General features: G+C 22.9%; 1 protein-coding gene and 1 long non-coding RNA gene across 3 annotated transcripts in view; one reads left to right on the plus strand and one right to left on the minus strand.

Annotated features, from left to right (window-relative positions):
• The window catches only part of LOC122504992 (myosin heavy chain, non-muscle), a 53,366-nt gene that overhangs the window by 14,641 nt on the left and 18,101 nt on the right, over window positions 1-20,624 (plus strand). For both annotated transcript variants that reach the window (XM_043616385.1, XM_043616384.1), the window contains exons 2-3: window positions 17,710-17,866; window positions 20,101-20,219. In XM_043616385.1, the coding sequence (XP_043472320.1) occupies window positions 17,710-17,866; window positions 20,101-20,219 (276 nt within the window). The remainder of the gene's footprint in view (window positions 1-17,709; window positions 17,867-20,100; window positions 20,220-20,624) is intronic.
• On the minus strand, window positions 244-3,523 carry LOC122504997. Its single transcript, XR_006301877.1, has 3 exons — window positions 2,888-3,523; window positions 2,031-2,100; window positions 244-446 (listed from the first exon to the last, which is right to left on the minus strand). It is a non-coding gene; the product is annotated as an uncharacterized LOC122504997 (long non-coding RNA).

Raw genomic sequence — 20,624 nt, forward strand, 5'->3', positions numbered from 1 at the left:
AAAAGGAATTATGGCGAAATTCCACTGCGGAACATGTCTCGTGCCAAAATTATAAAAAAAAGTTTTTCATTTCTCGACTTCTCGTAATATACAAGAAATATATTATATATAAATTAACATATTTGATTTTCTATCTTGATGTAGGTGAATCAGCGGTGCATGTATAATTACTATCATGAGGTATTTATTTCAATTTCTAATTAGGAAAAATTAAAAGATATAAATTCTTGCTGATCGTAAAATCTGGTGTTACAAAATACAGAATTGAAATTAGTAATCATGTACATACTGTGTGCGTACTTCTGTTTATTGCCATTTTTGTATATTTTCGTAATATTATTTATTCCATTATGAGGTGGAATTTTTTTCAGATAGATGTTGCAATTTGATTTTTGCCTCGTTCTCCCCAAAGGATTATTTCTTCAAAGCAAATTTCTTATTAAAATCTAAAAGCATTTTTTTATTTGTTATTTATTAATATTTTTTAGTTTGTTTATTATTCAGGGTTGCCACAGGTCAGTGAATGTAGGGAAAAGTCAGGGAAAGAAGAATTATTGGTCAAGAAAATCAGGGAAAAATCAGGGATTTTTATTAAAAGTACTGGAAAAAATTCAATTTTTAGAATTCATAAGAAAATTCTGAATTTTGGTTTTATTTTTGTTGCCTCATTAAACTGTAGGAAAAATTACTATTCTTGGCAAAATTTTACAGGAATCCAATTATTTACACATTTTTAATAAATTTCTTCGCAATAATTCAATTATTTTCATAAATAATAATATTTTCTACAGGGATTCAATTATTTCAAAAAATTTTAATAAAATTCTTGGTAAAATTTCAATTATTTTCAAAAATTTTCCTTAATTCGATAGATTTTCAATATGTATCTACTATATTTTTAATAAAAATTTACAAAAGAATTCAATTATTGAAAAAAATTTTTAATAAAATTATACGCAAACGTCTACTTATTTTCATAAATAATAAAAATTCCCCAGGAATTCAATTATTTACAAAATTTTTTTAGAAATTTCTACGCAATAAATTCATTATTTTCATAAACAATAAAATTCTTTTTAGGGAATTCAATTATTTTCGGAAATTTTAATAAAACTCATCTCAAAATTTCAATTATTTTTCATACAATTTTCAATAAATTCTTTGAAAAATGCAATTATTTTTGAAAATTTTATTCAAAATCTTCAAAAGAATTCAATTATTTAAAAAAAATTTGATTAAGTCCTAGATAAAAACTCAATTATTAAAAAAAAAAAATTAATAAAATTATACGCAAACATTTCCTTATTTTCATAAATAATAAAAATTGTACAAAAATTCAATTATTTACAAATTTTTTTTATAAATTTCTTCCCAATAATTTCATTATTTTCATAAACAATAAAATTCTTTTTAGGCATTCAATTATTTAAAAAATTTTAATTTTATATTTAAAATTTTTAAATTTTAGTAAAACTTGTCTCAAAATTTCAATTATTTTTAATTTAATTTTAAATTAATTCTTCGAAAAATGCAATTATTCTTGAAAATTTTATTCAAAATCTTCGAAAGAATCCAATTATTTAAAAAAAAAATTTGATAAAGTTCTATTCAATTTTTAAAAATATTCAATTATTCAATAAATTATTTATCTTTGTATCCAAATAATTGAATTTCGGTTAAAATTTTAGAGAATAATTTGAATATTAAAAAGAATTCAAATTAAAATCTTTGAAGATTTGAATTTTTCATACTTTTAACTAACAATTTTGTAGAATTTATTTTTTAAAAAAGTTTAATTGGATTTTTTAAAAATTATTCTTCAAATTAAATTTTTATTTTATTACAATATATTTGCGTCTCTATAAAAATGTTAATTATTTATTTTTCACGAATTTTTAACTTTTAATTGCTAAATTAAATTTTACGTCAAATATTTATTGTGTACAGATAAAAAATTATTCTTATTCATAACTTTCTGAATGTTTTAAAAACGAAAGAATTTCAAATAATAAATATTTGTTTTTGTATACCTGACAAAAGTTTATTTCTGTTCCGGAAGGCTTTTAATGACGATGAGACAATAATAACAAAGTAAATGCACTGGAAGAAAAATTTATTTGATTTAAATAAACGATTACTTATCTATTATCTGTGAATTAATATGATTATTGAATAAATAATAATTTAATTATAAATTTTATTAATTTTTAAATATCAATTTAATAATTGTGGCGTATTCTTTCTTAAGTAATCAAATAAATAAAGTAATTAATAAAAATAAATTTTCGCAACAATTTTAATTTGTTTTTTGTCTCAATTTGAAATTTTAGAAAAATTGTTTTTTATTATATTAATTATTATATCATCCAAGTAAATATTTATTCGATTTATTCAATTTCTTAATAGTTTTTGATTTAACTAATAATTATTTGATCCAAATAAATATTCATTCGATTTATTCAATTTCTTAATAGTTTTTGATTTAACTAATAATTATTTGATCCAAATAAATATTCATTCGATTTATTCAATTTCTTAATAGTTTTTGATTTAAGGGCATTTGAACCATTATGACGTCATTGGTTCTGCAAAGCATGTGTTTTAAAGCTATGATGTCATCATGGTTCAAATACCCTTAAATAATAATTATTTGATCAAAGTAAATATTTACATATTTGATAATAGACAAGTAATCAGTTATTTATTAATTAATTACCAATTAATAATATAAATTCTATAGATATTAATTAATTTAAATTAAATAATACTAATTAATTTTAATCGAACAATAGTAAATAATTCTAATCAAACAATACTAATTAATTTAAAATAAATATTATTAATTATATTGTTATCAATTATATATTAGACGGAAAAATAGTTTCACCTGGAACAGCGATAAGTTTTTTCAGAATGGCAATAGTCACAACTGAAGCAATTAAAAATTTCGCAAATATAGTAAAATTCGTATAGTTGTTCGAGGTAAAAAATTTTTTACTTCATATATTTAAAAAAATATGATGAATTAATTTTTTCGTAACGATTTTAACGATTTCCTTAATTAGATTACAAATCGTGTGTAATAATTGTTGACATTTTAACAAAAGCCTTGAGAAGGTTACAAGAAATAATAATAATCACAATATTATGCATTCTCAAAGTTGAAAGCTTGAAAGTGCCACTGACTTTTAATTGATCATTGAAAATTCCGCTATATTTCCATTCATTTACAACTACTGACTGACTCACAGTATTCGAACGTTCGCTTATAGAATACAGATGACTTTTGTCTCGTTTCTTTGTTTCATATATATATATATTTTTTTTTTTTCATTCTCTTTTCTTTCCTGATTGCATTTGCCTTGATAAGGCTTCATCGAGCTTTGTTGCAATTTCTTTCCAGTGCTGCTGATTGGACAATTCTAATCTCTCTAGGAATGTCTCTTCAAGAATATCTAGTGCAACTCTTGTTGCAATATGAATTGATTTTTTTTACTTGGTTTAAAAATTTAATGGAAACAAATTATTCGCAGTTGATTTTGAGTATAATTTATGGAATTGAACAAAATTTATTTGATTCATATAAAAAAACGATTACTTGTCAATTAGAAAATAAGTATTTATTTGTATGCTAAATAATTTTTATTTATAAAGATTTTTTTTGTTTTTTTTTGTTTTTGTTTCTATTTATTTTTATTATATTTTTAATCAAAAGTATTCAGTCCTGAAAAAAATATTAGCTTTTTTTAATAACTTTAAGAAGATTTTTATTCGAAAATTTTGTTGGTTGATAGAGAACTTGGTGGAAGGGAAACGTATTTTTTCGCTCTTATAAATTGTTTGTATCTCTGGATGCAAATTTTGGGTATATATTAATCTTTTTTCGAATTTAATATTTGAAATTGAAATTATATTGAAAGAAAATATTGTATATCATGTGGAAAGAATTTAGTTTAGATCGGTAAGCTAGGCTGGATAGGTCGACGACACGCGACTTCACGGACCGGTTTTTTAAGAACCTTCGAGCAAGCACCGAAAAAGTGGACAAAATAATCCAAAATTATTTTTGTTAGCATCGCGTTATCTATTTCAGGACAATCTTCCTCTGAATTTTAATTTTCGTTTATATTTTCAAAAAGACCAGTTGGAATTTTCAATTTTATTGCTCGTATTAAAATCTGAATTAGTGGAAATTGTGCCACTAATTGAAATTACTTGAAATTATTTAATAATGTTTACCTAATTAATTTTTTTATTTTTAATTAAATAATTAGTTAAATTAGTTTTTGAAAATATTTATTTAGTTAGAAATTTTCGTTCGAAAGCTGCGAAAGTTGTGAATCATAGGAAAAATTCCCCATAATATCCCATGAGCAATAAATTGTCGAGTGTGGTTTTGATTCAGTGGTATTAAAAAGGGTTTTTTTTAATCTGCGTTATGACTGGGGAGAGGATTCGGTTCCGCTTACTGGGAATGACGAATCTACGTAAGATCCTCGGGGAAAGTATATAAGTGGGTGATTCATTGAACAGGAAGTTAAGGAGCAGCAGGTATAACGATTGTGCGTGACCTTAACACGTATGCTTACCTACGCACATGATGGTTATGATGAAACGTTTGAAAAATTTGTTACAATCGAAAGTTGAATGTAGATCTCTTCTTTCTATGAAATACCTTTTTAAAGTTCTTTTTTCTGAATGTGAAAGTAAATCCTCTTTGACCACCATAAATATCTCTGCTTCGTCCCCTATACAAAAAATTGCAGTCTATTTAGTCTTTACTCTAAACAAAAACTGTATCGAGATTTTTTAGTATTTACAGGCCTCGCACTCATTTACTTGATACTTTTTTTTTTTTTTTTTTTATAGGTACTTTTTTTTATTTGTTACTCTAAAAGCTACTTTTTTCCATGTTTCAGAAAACATGTTCGCAAACATTCAATTATTTTCGTAAAAGAAAAATTTCCACAGAAATTCAATTATTTAAAAAAGAATTTTCCTAATCTTTTTCGAAAAAATTCAATTATTTAAATAGATTTTTATAAAATTCTTCTCAGGAATTCAATTATTTTTTTAATTTAAATAAATAATCGTTGCAAGAATTTTTAATTTTTTATAAATATTAAAATTCATCGCAGGATTTCAATTATTTTTAATACAATTTTAAATGAATTCCGCAAAAAATGCAATTATTCTTAAAAATTTGAATAAAATTCTTCGAAAGAATTCAATTATTTAAAGAAATTTGATATACTTAATTTGTTTCTTAGAGTGTAATAATTATTTTCAATTCATTTTATTTCATCAGAAATGTAATTACATTTCTTGAATGAATTCAATTATTATCAAAAATTTTAATGTAATTCTTCGTAAAAATTCAATTATTTTAAAAAATGTTGATAAAATTCTTTATAAGAATTCAAATTTAAAAAAAATTCCATTATATTCAATAAATTTATTTTTGTATTTAAATAATTGAATTCTCGTAGAATTTTTTAATAAGAATTTATTTGGAATTGAATAAAATAAAATGATTAAAGTTTTGAATAATTTTATTCATAAATTTCAACAAAGAAAATTATTGAATTTTGAAAGAATTACTTTTGTAATTTTTAGAAATAGTTAAATTTCAAAAATGCGTTACATTGAAATCATTTGAAATATTTTAATTCTTGTAGACAAAATAAATAGGTATATTTAAATATTTATTTTAAAAAATTGTTCTATTTCTGAATGTAATTAAGAAATTGTAAAAAAATTGAGTCAAGTTTAATTTTTCGATAGGTACTTTTTTACTACTTTTTTCCTGTCTTGAAGCTACTTTTTGCTACTTTTTTAAAATTAATTATCAAGTACGAAGCCTGTATTTATTTACAATCCAATAGTTATTTCCGTAACTAAATTGATTTTCGGTGCGTAATTATAGATAAACAGCATAAGATAATAAAATAATAAAATGATTTTTAAAAATTAATTTTCAAAATGAACACTTCAAAAATGTTTAAATAAAGGAAACAAAAAACAGATTAATGAGTAATCGTTAGATTAAATCAATTTGAAATTAAAAGATAAGGAATGCGAAATTTTTAATCTTGATTCATCAAACAGGAAAAAATACATTGAATGTATCAAATTTGATATAGCGATGATTCATTTACGGATTAATGAACTCTGAATCATTGTACTCTTTATTTCGTAGTTTTAGCATTTTATTGTCGCTTCCATAGAGAAAGTATAATATATATAAATAACTTTCACGGGAAAATGATAAATTATTAAATATTGAAAAGTAATGATTAGTGTTTAAGGAAAAAAAAAGAAATAAAATTGATTGGAAAGCAATTTTCAAGGCACTGGCAAATAATAATTAATATACCAAGAGAAATATATTATAAATGGAGGTTGGATATATTATATTGCAAGTGAAGAAGTTTCGCAAGACTTAAGACTATTCGGTTGCATCGTGGTACAAAATGCTCTGGAATGCTCGCAAATCAATGCATTACTCGTAGCACTAATTAATTGCGCAAGCGTGATAATAAAACCGTTCATGGAAATTGACCTTAAGACGAACCTTGAATTCCCTCTGGTTCTTGATTGCAAAGTGTCTCGTTACAATTCTTCCCCTTCGATGAAGGAAAATATTGAAAGAAGTATATATCAGTCAATTTTAGGTTTTTTGTCCCTTTTTTTTGTATAGTCGTTTCGAAAATGTGTTTGTTTTTCCCATAAATTTTCCGGATGAGAACCACTCTCGGAGGTTTTTTTTCTTTTTTTTTGGGAGAAAAATGACCGATCGATTCTGTCTAGGGCTGTCTCGACTTCTCCACTACCATCGTCTTTTCATTTTTTTTATTGTCGACTTACAAAAAATGATGTGAGTCTAGTCTAGAAGGGGATTCCTCTCATGTCTGTTTTCATTGAGGAAGAAAAATTTCAATCTTCTCGGCGAAAGTTGGTTTTATTTATTTATTTCAATTTCGAGGGGAAAATGTCCTGAAGAAAAATCCCTTAAGAAACTGAGAAAGTTTATTTTATTTATATATTTATTTAAATTTGAACGGGCAAAGAAGATTAATTTTATTAAATTATTTTTAAATTAAATAATTAATTTAATTAAAAAATTAATTAAATTATTAAGAACATTTGTTCTTAACAAAAATCTATTAAAAGCATTGAAAAAGTTTATTTTTAACTTTATTTCTTATATTTCTGCCAAAATTTATATTCGTTAGTTAATAATTATTAATTTAATTTCGAATATTTATTAAATGGCCCACAATTGCAAAATATATTTGTTCTTTTTTTAAATTCAATATTATTTGTTTCTTCTTTAAATTAAAATAATATTTTCTTTCTTCTTTAATTTGAAATTTTATTTTAATAATATTGCGTGTCGTGTATTGAAAAATAAATTATAAAGTTTCTAAATTAATTTTCGACAAAAGATTTCATTCATTTCAATGTTCAGAATTTTTATGCGGATCATTAATTTCCTTAGTTTTGAACGCTCAAATGAACGGAGTAGAAGAAATGAAACCTTTTCTCAGTTCAAATATTTTATGATCCATTTTCAAGTTCTCAAGTTCAAATGAACGAAATTTTTTGCTAGTATAAATATTTTTAGAAATTGAAACAATTTAATTATTTTTCAAACTTTTAATATAATTTTTCATAGAAATTAAATTATTTTAAAAGATTTCAATCAAATTCTTCGTAAAAATTCAATTATTTTCAAATATTTTAATAAAATTCTTCAAAAGAATTCAATTATTTAAAAAAATGTTTTGATAAAATTCTAAGCAAACATTAAATTATTTTCATAAATAATAAAAATTTCACAGGAATTCAACTATTTACAAATATTTTATAAAATTCATGACAATATTCAATTATTTTCATAAATAATAAAATTTTTTACAGAGATTTAATTTTTTTATATGAATAATAAAACTCATCATAGAATTTCAATTATTTTTAATACAATATTTTAATTGAATTCCTCGAAAAATGTAATTATTCTTGAAAATTTTATTAAAATTAGCCGAAAAATCCAATTATGTTGATAAAATGCTTTATGAGAATTCAAATTTCAAGAAGCATTCAATTATTTAATGAATTATTTATTTTTTGATTAAAATAATTGAATTCTTGTAGAATTTTCTAATAAAAATTGATTTAAAAATGAATTTCAGTTAAAATTTTTAATAATAATTGAATATTAGAAGCATTTTAGCATTAATTTTTAAAAATAATTGAATTTTTCGAGGAATTTATTTAAAATTGTATTAAAAATGATTGAAATCCCATGAAAAATTTTATTATTTATGAAAAGAATAGAATTCATACAACGAATTTTATTACATTGTTTTAAATAATTGAATTCATGTAAAGAATTTTATTACTTGTAAAAATATTTGAATTCTGGCGAAGCATTTTATTAAAATTTTTTAAATAATTTAATTTTTTTTTTTTTTTTTTGAATAATTTTATGGAAATTTAAATTATTATAAAACATGAAGATAGCGATCATGAAGTGATTGATATCTTCATGTTTTCTAATAAGATTCTTATAAATTGTTGAATTTCAAAAAAGTTTGAATTTGAAATTTTTTTAATTCTTGATTCCTATGGAAAAATAATAATAATTAAATATTTATTTAAAAAAGAAGTTATGAATATTTTTGCAAAATTTTACAATTAAAGAAATTCGTAAATAAATGTATTAAATATTTTTTTGAGGATTTAATCATTTTGAGAGTATTCTTCAGGGTCAGGGAAAAAGTCGAAATTTTGTCTGGAAATCAGGGCAAATTTAGGGAAAAACAAAATTAATTTTTTCTGGCAACCCTGATTAGTAAATATTGTCGAAAATTGTTAAAGAATAAAATTTTATTTTTCTAAAAAGTTTAGAGAGAAAAATCTTCTATTAATTTTGAAAAAAAATATAAATACTCCACGCCTTCTTGCGTGAGGCTTTTTTTCGGGCAAGGTAAATATTTTCTCCTTCGATTCCCGAAAGTGAGACGCCACGCCCAATATTGCATGTCTCGCGAATTGTGAGTTTACAACGAGTTCGAAATTCATTCATGGTTCGAATTGAAATGAGAATTATTTTGAAGTGGTCGACCGACCCCTGTCAAGGTCTGGGTGCAAATGTACTACACACAATGGTTCTATATGCATATCACAATGCCGAAATAAGAGAGAGAGAGAAAACGGTGGGAGGTTGGGTAGAGATGGATGAAACTGACAAGCCATGGAAAAGAGAGAAAAGGAGAGAGAATGTATATTATTTCTCTCGCAGAGGTCGAAAGAAAACGACCAAGAGAGCGAGGCGCGAAATGTATACCTCTTTCTCTCCTCTCTTTTTTTCTCTCTTTTTCTCTCTTTTTCTCTCTTGTTACGTACGCATACCCTCGTGACGTCATCGATCTGACATTCCACCAAGCTTTATACAAGTTCGTGTCTCCGTCTACATTATGCACCCATAAGATTCTTTGAATAACTTTCCCGGTTGCAATGCCGACACTAGTCACTTTACTCGCCTTTAAAGACCTCACAAATCTTATTTTATTCCATTTGGAGAAAATTTTTAAATTCTATACTTTCGCTGTCTTATTGAGACGGTAATGGATTCTAATTAGATTGTGTGATTATCCGATTAGGAATTTCAGAGATCTTCTGCGATATTGTACACAGATTTAATTCTCGAATATTTTTCACCAGCTCTGTGGTATTATGTTCATTTGATTTTTTTTTTATTTTTTTTAGTATTGCTTCTGAGTTTTGCTAATTAAAAATAACGAGACGTGCAGTTTTATTTAATTAGTTTTGCGTTGGTTTATGTCTATGAAAGGAAGGAAGGAAGGGTAATTTAATAGCTTGTCGACATTTATTATTGATTATACCTTTTTGCTTCTTTTTAATTTTTGTCACAGTTCCAGGCTTTGGAATCTCATTTACTAAAACTATTTACTACTTTTTTTACGTTATGCTACTATTTGGGTACATTTTTTAGATTCTAGTATTTTCCTAAAAATTCGCAAAAAAAACTCAATTGCTTAGGAAAAAAAATGATAAAATTCATCCAAAATTCAATAATTTTCATAAATAATAAAATTTCCACAAGAATTCAATTATTGAAAATAAAATTTTAATAATGTTTATAATATTTCGAAACAATTATTTAAAATAATGTTTATAAAATTCTTATGCAGAATTCAGTTATATTTTGAAAAATAACAAAATTTTTCACTGAAATTCAATTCTTTTTAAACATTTTAGTAAATTTTGACGCAATAATTTAATTATTTTCAAAAATAAGAAAATTCTTCTCAAGAAATCAATTATTTTTGAAAATTTTAATAAAATTCTTAGCAAATATTCAATTATTTTCATAAATAATATAATTCATCGCAGAATTTCAATTATTTTTAATACAATTTTACAGGAATTGCTCAAAAAAATATAATTATTCTTACAAATTTAATTTTAATTTCTCAAAAAATCAATTATTTAAAAATATGTTTGTTTTAAGTTGCTGGAAAGAATTCAATTATTTACAAAAATGATTAGAATTTTTCACAGGAATTCAATTACATTAAAATATTTTAATAAAATTGTTCGAAAGAAATAGATTATTTTAAATACAATTTTAATTAAAATTTTTTTGGAATAATTCAATTATTTTTTTAGATTTTAATAAAATTCTTCGAAAAAATTCAATTATGTCAATAAATAAGAAAATTATTCCCGAAAATTCCATTCTTGGAAATTCAATGATTTAAAAAAAATTCTAATAAAATCGTTGGCAAGAATTCAATTATTGTCATAAATAATAAAATGGTTTTTAGTAATTCAATTATTTTTAAAAAATGTAGCAAAAAAATTCATTGCAAGAATCCAAATATTCTCCTAAATAATAAAATTGTTTACAGGATTTCAATTATTTTTAATACAATTTTCAGTAAATTCTTCAAAAATGTAATTATTTTCAAAAATTATATTAAAATTCTACAGAATTGTCAGTTAAAAGTATGAAAAATTCAAATTTTCAAAGATTTTAATTTGATACCGTTTCAAAATTTAATTATTTTTAAAAATTCATGTTATAATGCTTCTAATATTCAATTATTATTTAAATTTTTCACTAAAATTCATATCTCTGAATTAAAATTTATTAGAAAATTCTACGAAAATTCAATTATTTTAATACAAAAATAAATAATTCATTGAATAATTGAATGTTTCTCAAAATAGAATTCTCATAAAGAATTTTATCAACAAATTTTTAAATAATTATTTTTTTTTAATTTTAATAAAATTTTTAAGGATAATTACATTTTTCACTGAATTTGATTAAAATTGAAGTAAAAATAATTGAAATTCTGCTATGATTTTTATTATTTGTGAAAATAATTGAATTCCTAAAAAGAATCGTATTATTTATCGAAAAAATTGAATTCCTGTAAAAATGTTATTATCTATGAAAATAATTGAATTATTGCTAAGAAATGTATAAAAAATTTGAAAATAATTGAATTTCTGTGAAAGTTTTATTATTTATGGAAATAATTTAATGTATGCGCACAATTTCGTTAAATTTTTTTTAAATATTTGAATTCCTTTGGAAAATTTGATTAAAATAGTAGATATTGAAAATCATTGAGGCATTTTAATAAAATTCTTTGCGAAATTCAATTATTTTCATAAATAACAATATTCATTAGAAGAATTCAATTATTTATAAAAGTAATAAATTTCTTCTTAGAAATTCAATTATTTAAAAAAATTTCCTATAAAATCGTTCGCAAGATTTAATTATTTTCATAAATAATAAAATGCTTTTTAGGAATTCAATTATTTTCAAAAAAATTTAATAAAATACTACTCAGACATTCAATTATTGTCAAAAATTTTAATTGAATTCTTTGTAAAATTTAATTATTTTTAAAAACTTTTCGCAATTCAATGATTTTTAATATTTAATATTTTCATAAAATTTCCAAACAGAATACAATTATTTAAAAAAATTTTTGTAAAAATCTTCGTAAGAATTCAATTCTTAATTTAAAATAATAAAAATTTCTCTGAAATTAAATTATTTTAATTAGAATTTCCATAAAATTAGTCGAAAGAAATCAATTATTTAAAGATTTTTAGAAAATTCTTCGCGAGAATTAAATTATTTTTATAAATATTTACATTCTTTCATGAATTATAAAATTCGTTGCAGGAATTTAATTTATTTGTAGGATAAGAAAGAAGTATATATTTTTGATGAAAATTAGGAAAAAGTCAGGAAAATAAAATATAGAATAGAATTTTTGGCAGTTTCGTGAAGTGTCTAAAATAAGTTTTTTTGGTCGTCATTTTTAATTTTTCAATAGCTAATTTTTTATCACTTTTTTTAGTTTGAAAGCTACTTTTTGCTACTTTTTTTAAAATTAATTATCGATTGCGGAGTCTGCAGTTCAAAAACTTTCCCTACTTTTTACATTTTTTCACATTTTTTTCAGTACATGCAATCATTTTTGAAAATATAACCATTAGTAATGAATCATTGATCATTGATCATTAATTTTGAAATTAATGATCAATGAAAGGATTCGGGACACGCAACCTTATTGACTTAAGGTTCTCCTATTGGTCTGTCTCTCGTCCTACAGTTTCGCCTGCATTCGAATCAGTCAGTCCGTACTCGGTCGATTTCTATTTCAGGAGAGATGCGAATTCTAGCGAGTACAACTCTGAATCTACAGCCACTTATACAAATAAGTTGAGTAGTGTGTCTTCCTCAGAAAACTGGAATTTAGAGACTTTAAATTTTCAAAATTTCGCTGAAAGGTTTCAAAACAAAAAAAGGAAAACGAATTTCCCGCTGTTTAATACTCCGACAATGACAATAAAAGACAGTTGAGTTTGTAAAACAAGAGTGAATGATAACCGACAGTTTTCACCACAAACAAAACGTTATTTTGTATACATGTCTCTCTTTAATGCCCACGTACTTAAAAATATGAGCTGCACTTCCTGATAAAATTATTGCAATATATCAGCCCCACACCTGTTCTCATATTTCATAAATATATGTATATAAACCTTAGAAATTAATTACCCTTCGATTGAATTTGATTTATGTTCTTCAAGTCATACGGAACTGTAATTTTGCAATATAATCTCTGTTAATGTTACTCTTTTTATTTATTACTTTTCCATGTTTGTTTAACTTCTCGCGACTTTACTTTTTCGCTTATTTGCGAAATTCTCACCGTTTTATATGAATTCAAATTGATTATGTGAGAATGATTTAGTTTTCAATTATTTCTGAATTTTCTGTTTTAATTTGACAGTAATTCCGATTCATGATTATGGGTGTAATTTATTGCAACAATTTTAGAGAGGAATTAATTTTTTAATAAATAATTAAACTCTAATGTTTCTAAATCTGATTCCATTCAATGATTTTCGATATCTACTATATTAATAACATTTTACAAGAGAATTCAATTATTTTCAGATTTTTAGTAGAATTTTAATAAAACTCGAAACAATTGAATTCTTTATAAAACTTTTAATATAATTTTTCACAGGAATTAAATTATTTTCAAAGATTCTAATGAAATTCTTCTTAAAAATTCAATTATTTTCAAAAGTTATAAAATTTTTGTCAGAAATACAATTACGTTAAAAAATTTAAAACAGTTCGCGTCAGAATTTTAATTATCTTTATAAATAATAAAATTCTTCTCCGAAATTCAATATTATTTTCAAAAATTTTTATTAAACTCTTAGCAAAAATTCAATTATTTTCAAAAATTTTCCTCAATTCAATGATTTTTATTATCTACTATTAATAAAATTTTCCAAAACAATTCAATTATTAAAAAAAAATTTTTTAATAAAATATGTCGCAAGAATTCAATTATTTTTAGAAATAATAAAATTCTTTTTAGGAATTAAATTATTTTCATAAATAATAAAAATTTTTTACAGAGATTTCATTATTTTCATGAATAATGAAATTCACTATAGAATTTCAATTATTCTTAATACAATATTTTAATCGAATTCCTCGAAAATTTTATTAAAATTTGTCAAAAAAAATTCAATTATGTTGATAAAATTCTTTATGAGAATTCAAATTTCAAGAAACATTCAATTATTTAATGAATTATTTATTTTTGTAGTAAAATAATTGAATTCTTATAGAATTTTTTAATAAAAATTGATTTAAAAATGAATTTTAGTTAAAATTTTTGATAATAATTTAATAGGTATCAAAAGCATTATAGCATGAATTTTTAGAAATAATTGAATTTTGAAAAGTTTCAAATTAAAATCTTTGAAAATTTGAATTTTTCATACTTTTAAAGAATTAATTTTTTTGAAAAAGTTTAGTTGAATTTTTTTTGAAAAATTATTTCAAGTTTTTGTTTTCTAATATTTATTTAATTGCGAAGAATTTCCGAATAATCTAAAATTCGTAAAATTGATTTGTAAACAAATGGATTCTTTAGAGTCATGGTAAAAAAGGTAATTTTTTAAATATTTCATTAAAATTTGAATTCTATTCAAAATAAATTTTTTTATAAATCTAAAAAGTAATTTTTATATTGCCTTTTTAGATTCAAAAAAATGAAAATATTTGAATAGAAAAAATTTTTATTCATTTAAACGGTCGAAATCGTACAAAGAAAAATAATACAATAAAACAAGAAGAAAATACTTTTTGTAAACAAAAAAATCATTTTTGTTCCTGACTCTATTGTACTGTCAACATTTTGCCTGTATTCTGCGATAGTTCTCCCTCTACTCTTATGGAGTTCTCATTTCTTGTTTTGCGTAATTTCTGTTGACTAATGTAAACGTATGATTTCCAGAGCTTAATGTTTGCTCTGCTACTTGATGGTACTTGGTGGATGTCGTTAAATCACTGGCAAAGTACACTGAACATTCATAGAATATACTGGTTTTGTCGACTACACAAAAAAAGGAAAAGAGAAAAAAAAATTTCTCCAGCAAACATTTTACGCTTGCTTGTAATTTAAACCTGGGAATATCTTTCATTTCACTTTCCGCGAATTATAACTTTTTTCCTTGTTCTTCTTCTTAAAATGTAATTCAGAAATGGTTTGTCAAACTCTAAGTACCTTATTCTTGAATAATTCTTTTATTTTTTTTATTTTTGTTTTGTTTAATTACTGTAAAAAGTGAATTAAAAAAAGTAAGAAGCAAAGAAAAGGGAAATTGATTAATAATTATTAGTTTCTGATTTTAAATTGAAGACCTCGCGCGTGTTTCGTCAAGTTGCTAATTTCGTGACACGTTATTTTTGTTTTATGATCTTCGAGAAAATTATTTGAACGATTACGTAAAGTGTGTATACTCATTTATGTTAATACGAAATTTTTTTTTTTCGTGGTTTTATGATCTTGCGGTTGAGGATTGATTAGGATTTTTTTTTTCGTTTTACGTGAGGAAAGGAAAGTTGCGAAGAATAAACTTTACCTGCAAAAAAGTATTCAACGTAATACATATTGTTAGAAAATATTTTTATAACTATTTATTTAGAATTTACACTACTTTAAATTTGAAAATAATTGAAATAAAAATAAATAAAAAAAATTCCATTTACATTCAATTATTTTTGAAAATAATAAAATTTGTACAGAAGCTCAATTATTAAGAAAACAATTTTCATTGAATTGTTTAAAAATAAAATTTTTCATTGAATTTTCTCAAAAAAAAAAGTTTCCATTGATTTTTCCCCCCCAAAAAAAATCAATTATTTAAGAAAAAAATTTATAAAACTCTTCTTGGGAATTTAAATATTTTTGAAATTTTTAATAAAATTCTAGAAAAGAATTGAACTATTTTCAATAAAATTTAAATTAATTCGTGGAAAAAAATTTATAAATATTCAATTATTTAAATACATAATAAAATTCTTCGCTGAAATTCAATTATTTTCATAAATTTTAATAAAATTCTTTATAAGAATTCAATTTTAAAAATTTAGTTCATAATTAAATTTTAATAGAATTTATGAATTTTTATAGAAATAAAAAATTAAATTTTAAAAGATTTTTAAATTGTAATCTTTGAAAATGTTTATTGTTGTAAAACTGTAATAATATTCAATTTTTTATTTAAAAACAATTGATTAATTTACTTTTTTTTAAAGAAATGATTAAAGTTTTGAACAAAAATGATTCAAGTTTTAAATGTCATTTAATTTGGTAATTATGAAAAAAATTCGTCTTTTGAAAAATTGTAATTAAAATGTTTGGAAGATACTTGAATTTCCTTAAATTATTCTTATATTTTTAATCATTTGGAAATTTTGTTAAATTCAATTGAAATAAATTGTACATTTAAAAATTATTTTTGAAGAATTTAAAATTAAAATTTCGAAAATTATTATTGAATTTTTAAAAAAATTTAGAATTCAAGTTATTATCAGTATAAGAAAAAACATAAATATTTTTGAAGAAAATTTAAAAAATGCAGAATTAAATTTTTTAATTAAAACAACTTTTAGGAGAAATAAATATTTTTATTCAAAGTAAAATTGTTTTGTTTCGTATTCAGATTTAGAGAAATTCGCGCTTCTCGGAGAGACAATAAATAATAAAATAAAAGTGAGGCGTTGAAGTGTAAGCAAAATGATTAGAAGAAGTAGACGAAGAATAAGAGGGTTTGTTGTGGCAGCTGAAAGCTGAATGAGAAGACCAATTACTGTATTACGCGATTTCTTCGTGATGTGTTCCTCTCAACGATTTGCTTTTGGGACATGAACACTAATTTCAAATTCATCCCTCGACCCGTTATTTCAGGCGCCAATGCTGGCAAATAAGTCTGATAATGTGCAGTCGAGGGATTTAGGCGTCTACATTCCACATTATAAATATTCACCGTATGGCGCCCATACATATCTTCAAGAGATAAATCTTGCTTTGCAAAAAGGAAACAAAAATATTAACAACAACAATAATGAGAGTGTAAAATTTGTATTTTTAATATATATATGAAAACAGGAGAAAAAAGGGAATTTTTTTTTGTTCTTCATCTCCGCCATGGCAAAGTATTTTATCGTCTCTGAAAATTCACCCTCTCCTCCGAAATCAATTCAAAGCGGTTTTCGGGTTGTCACATTTTTGGCAAGGTTTGCCCCTTATGTGATAATATTAATTCAATCGAAATTCTTGGCATCGAGTCACTTTGTTAATTAATTTTCATCATTTTATATAAATACTTCTCTTTGCATTAGTTTGTGAATGTTTGACAAATTAAGATATTTTCCGGGATGGAATTCTGGTTAATTATTTCATTCCGAAGAAAGTGGTTTTCAATTTTTCAATTATTAATTACGAATTTTCAATTTTTGAATTATTAATTGTCAATTATTAATTATCTATTATTAATTACCAATTTTCAATTATTAATTACGAATTATTAATTATTAATTAAGAATTATTAATTGTAAATTATTATTTAAGAATTATTAATTGTCTATTATTAATTACGAATATTCAATTATTAATTACGAATAGTCAATTATTAATTACTAATTAAGAATTATTAATTGTCAATTATTAACCATTAATTATCAATTATCAATAACTGTTAAATATTAATTAGAATACTACCTAATTAAATATTTTTTTTAACAAGTGAAAATTGACATTATTATTTTTTTTGCAGACGTATTCGGGTCTTTTCTGCGTCGTCGTCAATCCATACAAGAGGCTGCCAATTTACACAGAAAAAATTATGGAGAGGTATAAGGGAATCAAAAGGCACGAAGTTCCACCACATGTTTTTGCCATCACAGACACAGCATATCGTTCGATGCTTCAAGGTAATAATAATAATAATAATATTCATAATAATTGATAACATTATGTAATTTTATTACATTTTTTTATCATTGACGCTAGTGTGATATGTGACTGCCCCAACAAAGAATTAATTCTTCTCTTTAATACGAATATTACTAATAGAAAAAAAAATCACTAGTCAATTTAATTTATTTGTATTTTTTTTGCACAGACGAATTTTTATTTAACCAAAGTTTTTAAAGTAGAATTTTTTAAAAAAAATTTTTTTTAAAGAAATTTTTATTTAAATTTTATTTAAATTAAATTTATTTTTAAATATTTTTTATTTTAATTTTTATTTAACAGAATTTTTATTTAATTTTCCATGTATAAAAATATTTAATAAGGGAAATTTTTGTTTACGAATTGAATTTTAAAATTGAATTTTTTTCAGGGTTGCCACAGATCAGGGAAAATTAGGAAATTTTATCAAAAATTACGATCCACCTGTTTTGATCTTTTTAATGAACGAAATATATCCTATTAAAAATATTTTCATAAATTACTGATTGCAGTAAAAATTATGATAACTAAATAATTAAATAAAAAAAGAAAAGAAAATAAAAAGTTAAATTTAACATTTAGAAACTTTAGAATTTTTAATAATTTTAAATATTTTACCAAAGGATGGAGACTATTAAATAAGTAAAGTGTTTTTGAAGAGCCCAAAAATAATGAAGCTAAATCACATAAAAGAGAGGGAAAAATGTTGAATTTTAAGAAATTCGAATTTTTGATAATTTTTGATAATTTAAGATTTTTTACCAAAGGGTGGAGACTATTAAATAAGTAAAGTTTTTTTAAAGAGCACAAAAATAATGAAGCTAAATGCCATAAAAAAGAAGGAAAAATGTTGAATTTTAAGAAATTCGAATTTTTGAATTTTTGATAATTTTCGATAATTTTAGATTTTTTACCAAAGGGTGGAGACTATTAAATAATTAAAGTGTTTTTAAGGAGCACAAAAATAATGAAGCTAAATGCCATAAAAAAGAAGGAAAAATGTTGAATTTTAAGAAATTAGAATTTTTGAATTTTTGATAATTTTTGGTAATTTTTGATAATTTTAGATTTTTTACCAAAGGGTGGAGACTATTAAATAAGTAATGTGTTTTTGAAGAGCACAAAAATAGTGAAGCTAAATCACATAAAATAGAGGGAAAAATGTTGAATTTTAAGAAATTCGAATTTTTGAATTTTTGATAATTTTTGATAATTTTAGATTTTTTACCAAAGGGTGGAGACTATTAAATAAGTAAAGTGTTTTTCAGGAGCACAAAAATAGTGAAGCTAATTCACAAAGAAAAGAGGGAAAAATGTTGAATTTTAAGAAATTCGAATTTTTGATAATTTTTGATAATTTTAGATTTTTTACCAAAGGGTGGAGACTATTATATAAGTAAAGTATTTTCGAAGAGCACAAAAATAGTGAAGCTAAATACCATTTTTGACCAAAGGGTGGAGACTATTAACAGGGCGTCTAACAGTCAGGGAAGGTCAGAAAATTTCATTGAAAGTCAGAAAAATTCCTAAAATTTATATAAAAATTAAAATTTGTGTGAATAAAAAATTGTTTTACTCTAATAAAACTTAGAAGATTTTTATTATCGTTTATTTTTATCATTAGATATTAATTTATTGTTAAATATGTTAGTTACCATTTTTTTGTCCCAAGAAAGCAGAAATGAAATTAGTAAAAAGTCAGGGAATTATTTTTTTTCTCAATCCTTGTTAGACACCCCGATAATTGTCTGTTCTGCATTGAAAAAATTGAAAAAAATTTCATGAATTCAGGGAAAAGGGGAATAAAATTTTTGTGGCAACCGTTTTTTTAAAGAAAATTTTTATCGTAATAACATTGCGTAAAAATGGAATTTTGAGTTAATATTGATTCTAAATTGTCAAATTAAGTTAAAATGGAAAATGTAATGAAAATTTCGTAGAGAATAAATATTTCAGGAGTTAATAATATTTTAGAAAAGAGTTAAATCTATAAAAAAGTAAAGGTAAATTTATTTATTAATAAAATACTATTTATTTTGAATTTTCCACGAAACATTTTCTTATATAGTTTCAATTTATTTTCAGTTACTATTTTTTATGATTAAAATTTAATTTATTTTTTGTATTTTTTATTTTACATACAAAATGAAACAATTAAAAAATGTATTGTAAATTTGTAATATAGATTACTAATAGAATTTCCTTTTTTTAGATCGCGAAGACCAATCAATTCTCTGTACTGGTGAATCCGGTGCTGGAAAAACGGAAAACACGAAGAAAGTTATTCAATATTTGGCGTATGTCGCTGCATCGAAACCAAAATCAAACGCGGTAAGTTATGACCTTTAGGAAAAAAAAGAGGATAAAATAATTAATATAAATTTTTATTTAAACTCTTTTTTTTCGTTGACAGTGAATTCGTTGTCTTGTTTATTTTACAAGTTGATACATTTTGATAAAAGCACGTGTGTCGTGTCTCGCGCCTTTATTTTCCAGTGAGTTCTTTGAAATGCACATCATGAATAATAAATTCTTGTGTCGAGATAACCATTAGAAGCTGCGTTTACTAGAAGCTTATGCGATCACTACAGGAGGCGGATGAATTATAATACGCGCGAGATTTTAGAATTTTTACGTAAGCAGAAGGCCGATCTTGTTAATTTCTTGATTTTTAGAAATTGTCCGTATCTCACGACTCTCGGGGAATTTACATTCTCTCTTTCAATTTTTATTTGT

The sequence above is a fragment of the Leptopilina heterotoma genome, unplaced genomic scaffold (assembly GCF_015476425.1).
Source record: "Leptopilina heterotoma isolate Lh14 unplaced genomic scaffold, ASM1547642v1 Lhet_329, whole genome shotgun sequence".
In the NCBI taxonomy this organism is placed as follows: Eukaryota; Metazoa; Arthropoda; class Insecta; order Hymenoptera; family Figitidae; genus Leptopilina; species Leptopilina heterotoma.